This window comes from Dendroctonus ponderosae, unplaced genomic scaffold (assembly GCF_020466585.1).
Source record: "Dendroctonus ponderosae isolate FM_Combo_2020 unplaced genomic scaffold, Dpon_F_20191213v2 Dpon_F_20191213_5, whole genome shotgun sequence".
NCBI lineage: Eukaryota > Metazoa > Arthropoda > Insecta > Coleoptera > Curculionidae > Dendroctonus > Dendroctonus ponderosae.
Genome location: NW_026018715.1, coordinates 14,195,022 through 14,214,182, shown reverse-complemented (window position 1 = coordinate 14,214,182; position 19,161 = coordinate 14,195,022). Strand labels below are relative to the sequence as shown.

General features: G+C 43.6%; 2 protein-coding genes across 4 annotated transcripts in view; one reads left to right on the top strand and one right to left on the bottom strand.

Annotated features, from left to right (window-relative positions):
• Positions 1–16,714, bottom strand: part of LOC109545475 (protocadherin-like wing polarity protein stan) — a gene marked incomplete in the record, with an annotated part of 27,847 nt that extends 11,133 nt beyond the window's left edge. For both annotated transcript variants that reach the window (XM_048666350.1, XM_048666351.1), the window contains 3 exon segments: positions 493–692; positions 752–7,128; positions 16,418–16,714. In XM_048666350.1, coding sequence (XP_048522307.1) covers positions 493–692; positions 752–7,058 — 6,507 coding nt within the window.
• A 175-nt stretch (positions 16,715–16,889) lies between these two features.
• Positions 16,890–19,161, top strand: part of LOC109545476 (kelch-like ECH-associated protein 1) — a 10,377-nt gene continuing 8,105 nt past the window's right edge. Inside the window, exon 1 of one of the 2 annotated variants that reach the window (XM_019916198.2) lies at positions 16,890–17,016. In XM_019916198.2, the coding sequence (XP_019771757.1) occupies positions 16,978–17,016 (39 nt within the window). In that variant the 5' untranslated portion in view covers positions 16,890–16,977. The remainder of the gene's footprint in view (positions 17,017–19,161) is intronic. The other variant, XM_019916201.2, reaches the window with a different exon arrangement.

Genomic DNA, 19,161 nt, shown 5'->3' with positions numbered 1-19,161 from the left:
CCCAATAAGGTCCAATAATACACTGAAACAGTGTTTCGTTAAACGAAACCTGTCGCGAAATTCAGAATCTCCATATTTGTTCATTTGGTCCTCTCGTTCAAGATACCGTCTTGGCCCTTCAATATAACTTAGAAGTTCAATAATTTCATCATCAGAAGATGAACTCGAATTATCCATTTTAAATAATGATAATAAATTTTTATACGTTAAACAAAACAAAACTGTCATGCAATGCTGTTATGTAATAAGAATAGGTTATGTTAGGTTAGAATCGCTCTGTTGTAAAAATGAAAACCCTACACGCTTGCGTCAGACATTATGAAGCCGATATCCATCCACCTTCGAGTAGATATCTATTCGATAACTTATGGAACCAATAAGCTTTAAACAGACGTTGAGAAACCCAACAGACGTGATTTTGGTAGTTTATGAGACTCATAAGCTTATGTAACCGACATGTTGGAGTTCGGAGACCGGGCAAGAGTGAGTTACCTGCTCGCGTAGTTCGACAAAGCGATCAGATGTGCAATTGAACATGTCGGGCTCCTGCCATCCGCCCATCTCGTTGTCGCATTTCCTCGACGCTTTTCCATGCGAGCCCTTCGGGCAAACTTCCAAGGCCTGTTGGCCGAACACCGTCCTCGGCCACCAGATGGAGTTGGCTGACGACCTGGGGCAACCATCATAGACCACTGGAAACACCAAACATCTCCCGTTAAGCTCCTGGACGCGTTAGAGGGGCGAACTTTACCTTCGCATCCTTTCAGCGTGATTTCTGCATAGGAGTTGGGGCAGGAATCGCACTTTTGCCCAATAACCCCGTCCCGGCAGTGGCAGTTTCCCGTTTCAAGGTCGCACTGGCTGCTGAACGAGCCAACCGAGTAGCAGTCGCAGGGAATGCACTCTTTAGTGCCGGCAGGTTGGTAGTGATTCTCCTTGCAATGGCACTTGCCAGTCTTCTTGTCGCAGTTCGGGTTGTAGCCGGCCTCCACATCGCATCCACACGGGCCGCATACGGGGTGGCCCCACCAGCCAGCCGGGCAGGGCTGCACTTGCTTGATTTCGCAATATTCCCCAGAGTACTCAGTGGAGTTGCATCGGCACTCGTACCCTCTGGGATTCCCTGCGCTTTCCCTACATTGAGCCAGATTCTCGCATGGATTTACCGAACAAACCGGCACGCAAAGCGGCCCCACATGCCCGCTGTGGCACTCGCATTGCGACCTGCCCCAGCCGACTGTACACTCAGCCTCATCCGGACATTGACTCTGGCACTCCATCAAGGAAAAACACCCCTCCTCCACATTCTCCTTCACTGTAGGCCTAGTGAGGCTGGTCTGCTGATTCCCGATCCGCACATCCTGGATGCACCCTTCCAGATAGCCGAATGCGGCATTCGAACTGCTGTAGCTGCTATCCGGGCCCCCGATCAGGATCTTCCCCACGTAGAGCCCCTGGATTTTCTCGGAGAACGGCATCACCGCCGCATACTCGTCGTAGTCAATGGAAAACTTCACCTCCGTCCCGATCCAGGAGACCTCGATGTGGTGCCACTGCCCATCGGAAATTGCCACAGAGTCCAGCGCCAGCTCGTCCCCATTGTAAACGTACAAAAGCTGGCCCTTATGGAGCGCCAGCGTGGCAGAGCTGTTTTGCCCCACTTGGATGGACATCAGAAACGCGTCCTCCTGCAGAGTCCGCACCGACAGGGCATTCAACCACGGCAGCTGGATGGGCCGGAGCAAGGGGTTGAACGAAAGCATTCCGTCGCCAGAAAAATGCCAGGGCAATCCGATAGTCTCCCCACAGTCCCTGCCTCCATACCCTTCGGGACAGAGGCACTTGAAGACTGTCCATCCCTCTAGGCAAGTGCCGCCATTCTTGCAGGGTGCGACGGCGCAGAAGGATTTCTTCTCCGGGCACCCCGCAGTGGTGCCATTGTCGGCGACAAACAAATTGAGATCCACAAACCGGTAGTCGACCTCAAAGTCCTGAATGCAGCCCTCATAGTGGAAGTTCTCAATCTGGAACTTGGCAGACAGCATTGGCAACCCGCCCAGCTGCAGAGGACCAGTCAGGTCCAGAAATCGGTGGCAAGTTTCCGTAAGGGAAGCACATCGCGACTCCAAGATGTGTTCAGCGAAGCTGGCGCAAGCCCACTTGCTGCCCAACTCCCGGCCGTGCTTCAAAGCAAGCGCGCTGTCGCAGCCGTCGATTGCCAGAGTAGCTGACTTGTTGAAGTAGCTCACAGTAGCTGAGTGCCATTTGCCGTCCGCCACCCCTCCGGGAACCGAGGCGATCACCTTGGTGATCGAGCTGCCGAGACTGAAGGAGAACTGCACGTTGCCTCTAACGATCTCCAAGGCGATAAAGTCGTGCTGCTCATTGTAGCGGCCGTTGTACAAGAGCAGCCCGTTCTGAGCTTGGGTGGCGAAGCTCAGCTTCAAGTGCAGCCGGTGCCGCTGCTTCAAGCTGGGGAACGTTAGGAAGGAGCTTTTGGTGAAACTGCGGCCCCTCAGTTGGCAGGTGGCGCTGTAATCCTGGTCGGCATTGAAGGAGCAGTCGTCGCAAACAAAGCCGCCGTTTTCCCTTTGCATGGAATTGCATGTGAAGTCATTCCGGCATGCACTCGGCTTGCACGCCTCGCCGTTTAGCGTAATTTCGCAATTTTCCCCAGTGAAATTAGCGGGACACACGCAAGTGTAACCGCCCTCGCGGATTTTGCAGATGCCGTCGTTCTTGCACGGCGAGGAGTAGCACAAGTTCACCTCGGTGTCGCACAAGTAGTGCTCGCGCGCCCCTGTGAAGCCCCGCGGACATTGACATGTAAACGTAGTCACTGGGTAGATGGGCCTGAAGAGCACGCTGTCGCTGTGGATGAAGCCCGACGCGTTGCCAAACTTCAGCATCGTGAGACACTCTTGGTAGTTCAGGCAAGGCTCTCGCACGCATAGGTTGTCGTCGAAGGGCAGGATTTGCACCGTGGAAAGTCGCGCCAGGAGGCCCCTGTTCAGATACACCCGCTCCTGTAGGAACTGCGAGGAGTAAAACTCCTCCTTGGTGGTGTCCGGGCGGCGCACCGAAAAGCTCACATTGAGGATCTTGTCCTTCACATCCGTATCGTCCTGAATGCTAAAGAGGAAGATGTTGTCCTTCGGACATGGGATGATGGCCGCCAGGCCATCCACAAAAAACCCTAGCAGGGGCGACAGGAAGGCCTCTTTGGTCATCTGGTTCAGCCGGATGGTTATGGAGTTCCGAAGCATTCCCTCGGTAATCAGCCGCACGCTCAGCTGCATGATGGCCTTCACTTCGTTCACCCCATCCGACACGGCCACCTCCATAGACGCCAGCTTGGGCACGTTGGTGTTGAGCTGGGGCGACAGCTGCAGATCCCCAGTGGACTGATTGAGCGCTATCAAATTGGCGTTGTTGCCAGACAGGATTTTAAACCGCAACTTATCCGAGACATCCGCATCGAAGGCCGGCACTTTCCCTATGGGCCCAGTGGGGAAGCAGTCTTTGAAGTTGTTGAAAACCACCTGGAAATCGCGCAGAGTCGGCGCGTTGTCGTTCACATCAGTTACAATGACTTCCACATGCGCATCACTCCTGAGCGGCGGACTGGCGGCTCGCACCACGATATCGTACTTCTTCTTTGGAGTTTCATAGTCCAGCTCGGTCATAGTGAGCAGCTCGGCTTTATCGGAGCCCGGCCGAGTGACGAGCGAGAAGCTCTGCGCATCCTCCCCGCCTATTATCGAGTACTGAACAATGGCGTTCACTCCCTCGTCAGGGTCTTTGGCATAGATCTCCCCCACTGTAGACCCGATCGGACTGTTTTCCGCTATGTACAGCACGATCTTGTCCGAGGCGAAAGCCGGCGGGGAGTCATTAATGTCCTCTATCCGGATGGTGACTGGGACGGAGCTGCTCAAGGTGGGCGAGCCTCGATCTATCGCGTAGGCCTCCAGCTCGTAAAACGCCACCGACTCTCTGTCCAGGCCTTTGTTGGTGCGAATCACTCCGCTGGCTGGGTCGATGACAAACGAGCCGTCGTCCTGGTCCTTCTCGCTTAGGGTGTAGCGGATGCGGCCGTTGAGCCCGACGTCTGCATCAGAGGCAGCCACCTGAACCACTGAGGTCCCCACTAGGGCGTCCTCAGAAACGCTGCCGGAATACGCGGGCTGTCTGAACTGAGGGTAGTTGTCGTTGACGTCGCTTACCGAAATTTCCACATCTGTCGTGTCAGACATTGGGGGGTTTCCCCCATCCCGCGCAGTCACCGTCAGAAGATACCCAGCGGTGGCTTCGCGATCCAGAGTCTTGGTAGTCATAATAGCGCCAGTCTGGGGGTTAATCGCAAAAGTAGAGTCGCTGCCGCTATCTTCCCCTAGGGAGTAGGTGATCTGCGCGTTCAGGCCTACGTCGTTATCGGTGGCGCTGACCACCAGCACAGTGGTGCCAACCACTGCGTCCTCATACACACTGGTTGAGTAGGGGGCGTTCTCGAATACCGGCGCAAAGTTGTTGGCGTCGGTTACATTGACGTAGACGGTGGCTGTGTCGCTGCGCCCCCCCGAATCTGCTGCTGTCACTGTAAGGATGTACCGCTTTTCGAGCTTGTAGTCCAACGGCTGCGCTATGGTGATCTGGCCCCGCCCATTCTGGGACGTGATGGCAAACCGCCCTCTGGTATTCCCGTTGGTTATTTCGTAGTGCAGCTTGTTGTCTTCGTCCGCATCGGTTGCCGTCACGGTGGTAACTGGAGTGCCTGGAGGGTCATCTTCAGCCACAGTCAGTTCGTAGAGTTTGGGCTCGAAAACCGGGTCATTATCATTCACGTCCTGCACAGTTATGATAACGCTGGCGCTGGCCGATTGCGACGGCACTCCTTGATCGGCCGCTATTATCTGGAACATGAACTTGGACTGATCCTCCCGATCCAGGTCTTTGGTGGTGTAGATCCAGCCGGACTGGGGGTCCACTGATAAGGGCAGGTCGTCGGTGCTGCCCCCAGTGGCATCTCTGGGGGAAATGGTGTATTTGATTTCGGCATTGGGGCCCTCGTCCGCATCGTAGGCCTGCACTTTTACAACGCTGTAGCCGATAGGCACGTTCTCCTGCACGCTTTCCTGGAACAGGGACGTGTAGAATCGGGGCACGTTGTCGTTGATGTCCTTGACATTGACTAGGAGTTGGGTGGTGTTGGACCTGGCCGGGCTGCCCCCATCCTGCGCTCTGATCACCAATCGGTAGTTTCGGAGCGTCTCGTAGTCGAGCGGCTTCACCAATGAAACGTCCCCCGTTAAGCTATCGATGGCGAACTGAGACTGGGTGTTTCCGCTGATGAGGGCGTAGCGAATGGCGGCGTTGACGCCCTGGTCCGAGTCCGTCGCTTTGATGTGGGCGATTACGGGGTTTTCCCCCCAGTTCGCGTCCTCGTTCAGCGCCACTGAATAGGTGCGTTCGGAGAATTGGGGGTAGTTATCGTTGTCGTCCAGGATGCTGATGATCACGCTGGCCGATGAAGATCTTCTGGTGGTCTGCGGGCTGGCCAGATCAGTTGCTCCTACAATCAGCGTGTAGACTTCAGTGGTCTCCCGATCCAGCAGGCTTCGAGTGGTGATCACGCCGGTTTTTGCGTCGATTTTAAACGCGTTGTCCTCCTCTTCCGTTGAAGTCCCGCCGCCGTTGATGCTCTGAATGGAGTATTCCACTTCGGCGTTTTTCCCGATGTCCTGGTCGGTGGCCTTCAGGGTGATGACTGTCGTGCCCACACTGACGCTCTCTTTGATGCTGGCGTCGTATTCGTTCATTTCGAAGACCGGGGAATGATCGTTTGCGTCCTGCACGTTGATTTGGAGCATCGTGGTGCCTGATCTGGGAGGAAAAGTGTTGTCTTGCGCAGTCACTCTGAAGTAGTGCACGTCCACGAGTTCTCTGTCCAGTTGCACCTTGGTGCTGACTACTCCCGACTTGGGGTCAATGTCGAACATGGATTGAGTGCGGGAGTCCAAGAGGCTCGTCATTGAGTAGGTGATGGGGCTGTTTTCCGGGTCTCGGGCCTTTACGGTGGTGACTATTACTGGAGGCTCGCACTCTTCCAACACACTGGCCACGTAGAGATGCTGCTCGAAGAACGGCGACTGGTTCCTCAGCTCTCTTCGCACTCTTTTGGCGATGTCGGTGTCGTTGAACTGCTGATGATGGTAGACGATTTTCAGGCGATGCTCCGAGTTCAGAATGTTCGCCTCTCTGCATTCGGACGTGAATAGAACCGACACTTTCCACATGGGCTCCACTATGCAAACGTCCCGGCTGGCCACCAAATCGCCTTGGCTGTGCTCAATCTCAAACCGCTCGTCACTAACATAGTGAAACTTCACTGTGCAGGACTCCAGTATAGTCAAGGGCAGGAAATTCGTAATGGAATTAACAAATTGCGACTGCCGCAGGCAGATTTTGCGCCATTTTCCGGCGGTTGGGATAGCAAAAGAAGCGTACGTCTCCGACACCCATTGTCTGGCCGCGTTTATTCGCTGCTTGGCCGAAGGCTGGACATGTGCGAAAGGGTTCCGGTCATTTTCAGACCGACGGCTTCGCTTGTCGCTTGCAAACTCATCCAAATATTCCAGATCCTCTTCAGCTGAGTGATCAGCGCATTCTTTTCCAGTAATAAATATCCTCAAAGGCAAACTGTAGTAGTTGATGTCCCTGATTCTGCTCGATGTGGAGTCAATGTGCACAGTAAAAAGCGTTGGGTAATACAGTCCAGTGCATTGCAGCCCTTCCAGCAAAGAAACCTGGCCAGTGTTCGCCTCTACTTGTATAAGGGACTGGACGAATGGGGCCGATCTCTTCTGGTTGATCGTGTAGGCCCTATCCGACCCCAGTCGGAATACCGAGGCATTGAAAATTACGGTTCCAGGTAACGAGGTGTCTTCCACCAGTATAAGGTAGGGGTTGGTGGCGTGGAAATGGAGAAAACATAAAAAAAGTATATACAACAGGTGGGGTTTGTTCCTCTTAACCATCAGAGTAGATAGATTGAGCATTTTTCACTAAACTGCACATGTTCGGGAGTGATTGCCGCTTATGAGCTGAGTGGCGTTGGTCCCATAAAACCTGCAACAAAGACATTGTTGAAGGACACTGTTGAATTACGTGCGCAACGTCGAGGGCAATGAAATTCAGCCCTCCTGCCACTAAATTGATTTATGCTCGATTTCCTATCTATGGGGAGTGCATCGGTTTGATTAAAGTTGCCCTTAAAAGGTACAAATTGGCTCATAAATTGCAATCTGACGTGAAATTTCGACATGGAAAACGATGTATTCGTGCCGAATTTAACGAAGAAATCTTTTTTCAACAACATTTTGAATCGGGGCATTCATGTGAAGTAAAACAGTATTCCTGGGGTTCACTCATTTATTTCGATATCATAATTTATTCAGTTTTCTTAAAATACGTTTCGGTGTTTTTCCACCATCCTCAGTTTATGGTGGACCACCATTGTTTTATATTAAAATTGGAAATACAGTCAGGAAAAATTACAGGAATTCACGTGAAAATTGCCTTTTAATTGATTGGCAAACCAGGCATTTTCAGCAGGAAATATATGTTTAAAGCGCTCATGTAAGCCGATGATTAAACTTACATTTGCTCTGTTTTGGCCTTTTCAGCTCCAACATCGGCATTTACCAAACGAGCCGTGAAATTAATTAAAAGGATGATCGCTTGAAATAATCAGAGCAGACAGGGCTTAATCATTACAATCCATTAGCTCAAAAATTCGATTTGAGCCGAAATTCCAACGTTCGATCGCGGTAAATTGAGCGATCAAAAATCGGCAACGGTTTAAAAACCTCGTTGGTAAATTTTGGCCTTGGGTTTACAACGTAATTCCTTCGAACCCATTGCGAATATTAATGAAAAGTCCCAATTGGGTTCGAGTGTATAAAAAAATCCACGATTTATTCGGATAATTATCTGTTTCCTAATCCGCAAATAGTCATAAATATGTATAGAAGGTGGTAAAGTGTATGCAATTTATATTGGGATGTGTAGAAAAATGTACCTATATGCAGTTGATGAGGTTTAAAAAAACATTGTTCTTGGCCATATACGCTACTATATTTTATATAATCCTAAGTTCGAAGCAAAAATGTGAAAATTTTATGTCGCCACTTGCTTTAGTTTGAATAGTAGAAGTTTTTTGATCGCGTGCGAGTCTTCAAGTGTCCCTGCTAAATGCGGATCTCACTGAATTCGAGTGAAACTCTTTCTGATTGATGATCAAAGTGTTCTTTCAGCTGTAAGAAAACTGCAGATCACCACTTGCATTCGTTCGGAAACTGGATTTTTTTAACAGGCCTTTGCACATTTCTCTGTTTTGTCTGCGAGTTGTCTAGCAAGAGCCTCTAAACATTCAGAATTCTCCCATATTTGAGTCAAACTTTGACTAGCTGCTGCTTTAAACGTTGGTTTTTATGCGTTAGAGTTTCTAAGCGCCATTTGCTTCAGCTTGAATAGGAGAATTTACTAAAGTGCAATTGCAAGTTTCAAAATTGCGATGTTTCAATGGTGGTTATAAGACTGAAAAATCAGAATTACACCCAATTTAAGTGAAACTTTGCCCAAATGTTCGCTTTCCTGCGCTGAAACATTAATGCGCTTATGGGTTTCTGTTTTAAAAGAACATATTTTTAATGGGCGTTCTTTCAATTTGTTAAGAAAATTTGGCGCAGATTTTTGCTCGTTTGGAGCTCTCAAAGTTTCAAAACCTCGTAAATCCTTTAAAAACCGAGTTAATATCTGAGTTCGCAATTTAAAAATTAGGTCCAACTGCTCAAGGTCTGCATGTTGAGTAGAAAGAGCAAACGCTTTGCGAAAACGCTTGCTTTAGTTTAATAAAATTTAAATAATTAGCTTCGACCTCATCATCTCATCTATTACGGTCCCTATCAAATTCCATAATAATAATCTACTAATCTTTAATAAAAAGCCTCAAATCAGTCAATTAAATTGCGCATTTTCTCAAAAAAATGTATAAACCGTTATACGACTGATTTAAAAAAATAATGGTACTCCCAAAAAGATTAACCTTTTTCAACGGATTTTAGTAATTATATAAATGTATCTCGTCCAGGCAGTACGATGAAATTCATTAATATTATCGTGTTAAGCTGTTCGTTATGGAATGCGATGCTTAGCGGTATGCAAATGACATTTTTAACGTTGAATAACGAAGAATCGATGTTAATTATTTACGCTGATGAGGCGTGGGCTAATTCCTACTGGTGCCAGTTTATGGATTATTAGTATTCGATGACAATTAATTTACATAGAAATAAGGAATATGTATCGGGTCAGGGACAATACGAGATTGATGAGTAAAAACAATAACAAAATAGGTAAAAAATCTTGTAACTCTACAGAATAAAAAAGAGGAAATAAACTGTTTCCTGTACTATATTCCAGCAAACATCAATGTATTAAAACGATCCCGCACGATCCTCCATTGGACGCCCTCGATCTCCATTAACTAAATTAATATTCAAGGAAACGATTCCCTTAAATGATTATGATGCCACAAATTGTCCCCTAATTAGCTAATATCGGCTTTGGTATCCGGACGAAAATGTAATTAATTCCTGAAGCTCGCAAAGAAAATTTCCACCTCTCCAAAGAATGCATTGTGACCAAGACTGATGGAAATTTAATACAGTGAGAGCTCAGGAAAGCGGCTTGCGAATTGATTGCATTTTCCGTCTATTTTTATTCTTAGTCGACGGTATTACGGGCGATTTTTCCTCCGGAATCGGGCCACATCCCTGCAGACATCTGCAGGTTAAGGCAACGTTTTCAGTGTTATCGCGATTAATTTATATTTATGTTTGCAATTCAACAAACCAACTTTAGCGAATAGTTCTTCAACAAATAAAAGAAACCGACTCGATGTTTTTGCTCAGAACGGGCAAGTGATAAATACTGGATGCAAATGCCCATTGCTTTCTGTATAAACAACTCATTTTAAATTCATGAAGTGGAGCGAAGGAAACGGGAACTTGCAAATTCTTCACTCGCCAGTAAACTCAGAGGTTGTGATTAATTTTCTACCTAATGTCAGAAATAAAACATTGCCTACAGGTTTATTTATGAGTTCACTTTTAGCTGGTTACCAGCAATTTATGAGCTCTTTGAGCGGTTTGCTCGGGTAGCAAACTTTTAACTTGCAACCTGCTTCGAGAACTGTTATAAACCATTAAACACCAGCTGCTCTAATTTTACCCTTGATTATTGAGAACAGACGGTGTTCTTTAGTGGAAACCCTTATGTTTCGGCTCAGTTTTCTGGTAAAATCTATGGTCAGGGGTTTTCAGAAGCATTTTTTCAGAGACTGGCTTTAGGGGCCGAACAACAGTTTCTTCGACATGCTTCTTTAAGTGTGTTAGAGATTTTAAGCTCTGGGAGCCCCTTTGGGGGGCAAAAGCTTGGAAATTTCTAGTTTTCAAACTTTGGAGATCCCAAACGGACAAATACACAGCCGAAGAATCTCTGTTTACATTTGTGCCAAATTTTATGAAAATAATATTCCGTAGAAAACGGTTCTTTCAGTCCTGCACAAGAAACTGCCAGCCTGGCAAAAAACCAAGATTCAAAAGAACAATTTGGCAAAGTTTCAGTTAAATCACATGGAATTTTGATTTTTTAGAGATTTGTAAACATGACTGAAAAACCGCTATTTAGAGCCTTGCAGTTGCACTTTAAAACAATTCTCCTAAACAAGCAGAAGCAAGTCGCGCCTAGCAAATTTAACACCAGAAAACCAACATTCAAAGCAACAACTAGTCAAAGTTTCACTTGGTTCTAGTAGAAGTCTGATTTTTTAGAGGCTGTTGCACATGACGGTCAGTAGCGGTTTGAAATTTTACTCCAGCTGAAAGAACATTTTGATCATCAATAAGAAAGAGTTTCACTGGCATTTACTCAGATCCGTCATCAAAAATCTCCTATTTAAACTAAAGCGATTGGCGACAAGAAATATTAGTGCATGCAAACTGGTTTTTATGGCACCAATAGCAGAAAGTTTCATGCAAATCTAGAACAAATCGATGGTTTTAAACACTCTCAAGCAGCAAGATTTTTTTAAACTTTAAAACGCCTTAGCGGCAGTTTCTTAAATTTTCGCATTTTGCTTCTAACTTTCTAAAAATCAGGAATTTCTGATCGAACCCAATAGCGAAAGTATAGCATTTGAGACGCTCTATCGAAAAATCTTTCGTAATTACCCCGCCYTTTTTTACCAGTTTGGCGATACGCGATCTAAGATTTGGAAATATTTGGGGCCCTAAMGAGGCGAAGTCCCGTACATTTTTTCATCTCATCGAAATGGCTCTTAGTCGTAATCAACTAATTCTATCSGCTTWGGAGATATTAATTTTTARACTCAGTTTTGAATCYTTGTAGGCTCCAAACGGACAAAGTCCGATTTTTACGCCCMTATAAAACATCCAAAGAATATCCAAGTGTTGATCTGTGCCAACATCAGCTCGACATCTCAACCAATAGCAAAAGCAAAAATCCAATACAAAACGCGCCTTTGCGTTGGAACCCATAAAAAGACCATGTAAACAAGCAAACTTCCAAATATTCCTCGATTAACACCCAGATGCGAAAAGCGAAAGATAAAAGCCTTGATGAGAGCCTGCCGTTGAAGGCGATTCCCATTCAATAGTGCATGGAAACTGCTCGAATATCAAGTAAAACATATTCAATTCCCCGGGTATAAAATGCGATTTTTTCACGCACTGCAGAAAACTGCCTCGCATGTATGTATATGAATATCCTCGATATGTGAAGACCGGTTGGTATGGCTGATTACCTGGTTGTTGGCTTTACGAGCCATCGTATCGCTTGATCAGATTACACGCCTAATGAAATGACCAGAATTGCAGATGGTGGCCAGGCAAAAAGACCGCGACAATTGTTATTTCTCAATTCTTTCAAAGGGACGAGCCTCAAGCGTAAAACGCTCGCTTTTACAAGAAATCGCCGCCAGTTCCGAAATTATCTGGTTTCTTCATCCACTTATCGTTAGATAGTTTCTGACCTGCTTGCGCCTAATAACCTGTTTGGAATGTCGGCGAACTGTTGAGCGACCACCGAAGTGCAATTTCATCGTTAAATCTAGACCTAGACGGCATTCAGAGAAGTTTAAAAATGCCTCTAGAACTGTTCAATTCGAACACGTATGTGGATAAGAACTGTTACTTTCAAATGAGATAATTCATCGCCGAGTATTTTTAAACTGTTATGTATCAATGCGCTTAAAACAAAACTTACCTACCACGCAAACAAGACACTATAATCTGAGCGGCTACAACCCGATTTCTTCACCCTCGGCAATCAACAAACGTTTGTCCTAGAAAAGCGGGAAGAGAACGGCTGTAGAGACGCGCAACTCAAATGCACTAAACCCCTGGAAAACACTTAGGAAGTCTGGAATCTGGAATATACACCACGCGCGTCCTTTTGTATTATTAAAAATTCGCGCTGCTATAAAAGATAGGAAAGCTGTGAAGCTTTTCAAGGGTCGCCCGCATTGTTTTTCAAATCTCCCGGTAGAAGCGCTCGTATTGCATAAAGGAAACTTTGCTAGGGAACATGGAAAACTCGCCCTGGAAATGCGATAAAGCAACGCCTAGAAATGCAAGCACAAGCATAAGTACAAAGGGAAACATTTGTTAGGGAAGGGAAAAACAAGAATGTGGGTGCAAAAACACCACGATAACAAATCAAGTACCCTAAACCACAAACGACGTGAGAAAACGACCAATTCATGACTCCGGAGGGTAATTTTCTAGTAGTAATTGAAAAGTTAAAAAATGCAAAACCCACAAATTTCCGAAGCTTTTCAAGTGTCTTTTGTCTTTCCTGCTGTTCTCCACAAATCCTCGTCTCGCTGTATCGACCCTCGTCATAGTGGAATAACTTGACCCCCTAAAACGTGGGGTTGCGTTCACTTCGTGGGCTTCAGCCACGAATTTTCATGACTCATTCAGATCGCTTTTTGGTGAACTGTACAACGATGGCATGTCGGATTTTAACAATTAATGGCCATCAAATTTCTCATAGAAATAGAAAACTAAGCAAACAATGGAAAACAGAGAGGAATCGATTTTTCAGTTAAAGTTTCGGTTTGTTGCTTCATTGATTTTATATGGAAAGCCTGAGGCAGTTGGATTGAAAGCCATCAGGGCATTTTCCAAGCTACGGCAGGAACAAAGGACTGCCCATTGGGACAACAAACGACTATTCAAATGAATTAATTTATTTGCAACAGAAAATAATGAAACATGCTCAAGCCATGTTACAAAAACTGGAAAATTTGACCGCAAAACCACCAATTTGTAAATAGAAGATCAGGCAGCCGCAACACAGTTTTTACTGTGTCCAATTGTTAAGTCAGTACCAGTCCAGTCATTTGTTACGGTGTTAAAAGTAAATTCTGTCCTTCAGTATGGTCCTTGTCGACGCCTAAATAGAGAAATCACGCATCACTTTCTGCAGGTGAATTTGGGCCAAATTAGAATGAAATTAATTTAAAAAATTCCGGAAATTTTCACACATTGATAAAAATACTTAGAGTAACAACGAGGTAGACTTTTTCACTTTCAGGAGTCGATTTAAACGATTTCTTCAAGTCAAAACAACAAGCGACGTGAAATTGTTCAACAACATTTAAAGGGCCACTCAGACGAGGTTTTACTAGACCGCACATTTTTCAAAGACTCTAAAAAAATTTGATTTTCAAACAATAGTTAGTGGCACTTTCATATTCATCATAACAACACCGAAAAGAACAATTAGGCAAAATATCCCTTAGATTCAGCCTGATTCTGATTTTTCAGAGTCTGCCAAACGTGACCCTGAACAAATACAATCGTCTTGCAACGCAAAGAAAACAACATTTAAAGAAACATTCAGAGAAGCACCCACTAAACGCCAGCGAACTTCTGATTTTTGAGAGGCTCTTAAGAGTGAGTGCGGAAAACGGCTCCCCCAGCTGCCCCTCAAAAAAATCGTTGTTACAAACCCAAGTAAAATGAAATTACAGCACAAGACAAAAAACATTGAAATCACAATTAGGCAAAGTTTCTCTTAGATTCAGAGCGATTCTGATATTTCAGAGCCTGCCGAACATGAACAGATATGAGTGAATGATACTCCTTGAGGAGTGAATTTAAAAAATTCTCATTTTCAAGCAAGAGTTGCAGGGATTTGAACATTTAACATAATGAAAACAACGTTCAAAGAAACACTCGGAGAAGTTTTCACTCGAATCCAGCTTACTCCTGATTTTTCAGGGGGTCTCAAACATGATACTGCAGGCAATCAATTCCCAACACTATCAGATTTTCTTTGCTGTCGCTTTGCACATAAACATAACAATTGGATATATTTTTACTTAAATCCAGCAAATTATTCTGATTTTTCGCAGACTTATAAACATGACTGAAAAAACCCCATTTAAATACATGCATTTGAACCAAAAAAAATTGTGGCAAAACAAGCGGCACCTAGAAAGTTTAACACATAGAAATCAAGATTTAAAGCAACAACCAGTCAAAGTTTCGCTGAAATCTGGCACAATTATTATGGTTTAGAGGCTCTTGAACATGACGCTAAAAAAAGCAATCAGGCACAGTTGCAAAAGCCTATTTAAAGAAATCTAGTCTAATCGCGATTTAACCGTTTAACACAGCTAGATTTTGAACATCAACCAGGCAGATTTTCATTTAAACTCAGGCAGATCCTCATTTATTAGAGTTGCCTCTGAAAAACCGCCCTTTAGGCACGTAGGTACAGGCGCCCATTAAAAAATCTCCTATTCAAACTAAAGCAAGAGGCGACTAGAAATTTTGAAACAAAATTTTCATGCAAATCGAGTTCAAGTCGAATTTTTTAAAGATGCTCCAACATGACGAAAAAAAGCAACCGGCTCTCAATATATTTTATTATTAAACCCAAAGTCTCCGAGAATAAATGCTTGCCATAGTTTTCCAGTAACTAAAATCTTTAAAAAAGTGTCCTCAATCGCCAAAAGAAAGGAAAATGGTTGAAAGTGGACAAAAACGATATTAACTTTTCCGTTCGTACAGTCCTCAATGAGTCATTTTTGCGAGGAAAAACTGCGTGCTTGTCTTTTAAGAGGTTAAACGCGTCTTCATGAACACAATTTAGCAAAAAAATACGCTGGACATTAAAACAATGTTAAACCGAACAGAAACCAACCTCGATTTCTCAACAATTCACATGAAGAAAAGGCTGGCACTTAGATGAATGACTAAAGAGCAAATCTTTGATCTTTTCAAATAATAAGCCATTGATAAAGGAACACACCTTCGTACACATTGAACATTGAAAGAAGGCCTACCAACAATAAGGCAATAAGAGAACGACGACGATGGAATTTTAAGAAGTTTCAAGTAATTCAGAAAATTTCAATAAAATAAACAGGAAACGCCAAAGAGGAAAATAGCAATTTTTCGATCAGATGCGATGACAAAAAAGAAGCACTTTTCTCTACTGTTCATTTGCTTTCCCGCACAGACTTTTACGCACATGTGCGCAGAATCTACGCATTGTCATAAAATACTTCACAGAATTTTCATTAAAAAGTAACCGACACACTTTTTTAATGAATTACGTAGGTTTATCGACAACTCTTGATCATAATTTAAAGTACAATTTGTAAATTAAACTTTGTACAAGAAGTTCAGTCTCAAAGTCGTTCAAATGGTCTATTTTTTGCAAAACACGATTTTTTTTAAATAATAGCGCCAATTTCATGCTAAATATGCAACTTCAACAAACTCCATACCCTGAAAGCAGCACTTGAATTGTTTCACTTGTATATGCTTACAAAAGTACGCTTTTGAAAAATGACAAACGTCAAAACAAGACAATTTCAAAAAATGGCATTGACATCAAATATTAAATATGAAGTTGACGCCTTTGATTTTTGCCTATTTGTATTTATTATACCTAACTTATGCGAATGAACAATATTCTTCGATACGAGGGCGAAGATCCGTCTTATCGAAAACACAATTATTGCGCTTAGCGTGTTTTTCGACGCTTTTAAAACATACAGACAAATTAATGCTAATTGCCGGTTGGTGTCGCTAAGGGCATCAGTAAATTAAAAAAATTAATAAATCAATGAGTTCGTGGGTGAAAAACCACCTTTGTTATAAGCCAATCAGCCAACTTTTAAAAGGCCCCTGGAAAGTTTACAATACAAATTGTGTTCCCGCGCTATTGAGACCAGCTATAAAAACTAGCAAATAAAAAACGAAATAATTAATAAAAAGCAAATAAATTGAGAAACAAATAAATAAATGCTTACCCTTTAATATTACAGTACTTTCACATCAACACCAGGTGCATTGACACCTGAGCTATGGAAATCCCACTTTATGACTAAAAGTGCACTTCACGAACAAAAATACGATAATTTGGATATGTTTTGGCACCTGTCCGACCAATTTTCATTAAGAAAAGCACCGTAAACTGGACGAAAACACTGGTTTCGCGAAAAACCACAAGCACAACAACTACGCGCCCGCCATTTTAAATTATAATTTCCCCCATATATTTTCTTCAGTTCAAAAACCTCCTGTTAGAGGTCACTTGCATCTACATATGAAAAGAACTATGACGTCATGAATTAAACATTACCTATACTTATTATTTCTTTAGATTTATTCAAAAACATTGATTTGTGCACAAAATATCAAGCTTGGACCAAAGAGGCCATTTGGACACTGTTTTCTGCACATTAACTTGCTCTAGGCTTTGCCAATAACCTCAAAGTTCGAGCAATGGCCTACGTTTGACTTTTTGCTCGGGGTTTTGTATTAGTTTTTGTGAAAGTTGCATATTTAATTGTTTTTAGGGTCCTACTGTATGCGCGTTGGGTTTTTTGTGCTTAGAGGCATCCCTAGGGTATGTATACGTGTGATTCCTATCATTTTAACCAGTGTTGTTTTAGGTTAAATATAATGTTAATCTAGTTTTCGCCCCTTTTAGCCTACTGTACCACAATGTTTATGTGATTGTATGGGTTTTTAAGCACTTTAACTATCAACGGGTCACGGAAAGTGTTCATTAAATTCTTGAGCTAAACAGATTTTTTGTTGATGTTAAAGTTTCTCAATATAGTGGTGATCTTGAAAGTTTTCTAGTTTATTCGCCCCTTGCGTTCGAAGTTAGTTGTGGGCTCAACGCATAGATAAATAATTTAATTACAACTTCTCTCAGTGGTGTTTCTTGCGGAAATAGGGTTTGGACCACTTTTCGCTCATTAGAGTTTGAATTTTCAATCAGAAAACCGATCGCGCACTAAACGCACAGATAATTCAAGCAATTTTATTAAGTTTTTCGATTTCGCTAGTCACAATCGCCAATATAAAGCATGGCTTTATTCATCCGAATTTGCTTCCTTTGAGACTGGAAAATTAGCTTGAGATAATTCTAAAAATCTGGTCGATCGATTTAATCCCATGTAGTTAAAACTCTACGACTGTACATTCGAATTGCGTTCACCTTTTCGTCGAGAAACTGGATCATTTCGATCAATATTTATGTACAGGGTGGGCCAGTAAGAGAGGTGGTCGACCGTATCTCACAAACTATTAAGCTTAGTTCTCATAGGTCCTGAATGCTTTGCGGAAGCGCGCGCGCAGCCTACTACTACCATTCACGCAGTTCACATGTATCCGGATTATTTTTCCGCATTTCGCCGACAGTGTTGCCATATCTTTCGGGAAGCGAGGCAGGATACAACGCTTTTTTCTACCTTTTTTCTTGCCAGTATTTTGAGGCGCATGAAATGAACGTTCGAAACCAAAGGTTAAATATGCTTTTGTCTTTGTACGTTCTAAAAAGAAGGAAACAAAKACATCAWAATGAAAGACGGTCGAATAKACGCCGCTGAACATAACCTTTCACTGGAGATAACCTAGGTTTTTACRTTCTTMTGCACGTCATGCGGAAAATATTAAAATTTGGCAACCTCTGAGGATGGGCGGAGCTAACTCATCCGGCAAACTTCTGATTGGTCGGAAGGGTTTTCGCGTTCTGGACGCGTTCCGGACTCATGAGAACCCCGCTTTACTCATMCTATGTTTTACCTGACGTCGATACGACTWATGGTATGTRAGAYATGGTCGACTACGTCTCTTATTGGCCCACCCTGTATAAAATGTTTGCTACGTGCTGAAATCTGTGCTTCCTCTTGTAAATGTTTCTGATTAAAATACTAAACAACCGAATTAATTAACCCGCCGCATGAAAATCCCAGATGTGTGAAGGTCGTGCTATTTAGATTACCTATTGGTAAATTCGTTCCTTATAAAGCGATTCAAGGATTTTCCTTCTGTTGGGCAAATGGTAGAAATCCAGAGCTGATTGTAGTTTATTGAGCAAAGTGGTTGTTTTTGCTGGATTTTCCCGGATTGCCCCGACATTTGCCTGTCGACCTCGCTTCCGTTGAACCCAGCAGAAAAATAACGAGTTTAACGTTAACTGATTGAGCCTGAAGAGATTTTCCATTTAGATTTTCTGGTCTCTCATTAAGCGCAATATTTTGTGGCTTAACAAGACTTTTAACGATTTTATGTCGGTTGAGCTGAGAACTTTCTATGTCGGATTTGACTGTTTTATTCGAGCGTTAGAATCGAGTTTCTTAAGAACCCTATACGTAGTTCTGTTTTTTTACTTGTAGCTTATTTAAGGGCACCTACTTTAATATAATAATTATTTACGTTATAAAGCCGCACGAACGAAAGTGCTCAAAATATTTGTCTACTGATTACTGATTCTGATGATTACTGATTCCAATGAGAAAAATGTTTACCAAAAATCAAAATTTTACATGCGTGTTTTCTGAGCTCAATCGATTCCTTTCGACGTAAGAAGGTCGCAAATATGCATTTATAAACTGTTTGGGTCAAGAATAAGGAATAAATCGTCGGCTAAACATCGTGATCTCTCAAAAAACGCTTAAAATGTGCCGAAAATGTCTATTATTTCGGATCTGAAACTTTTGACATGTTTTTCAATGAGTTCGATGCATTCCTCGCGTTCGTG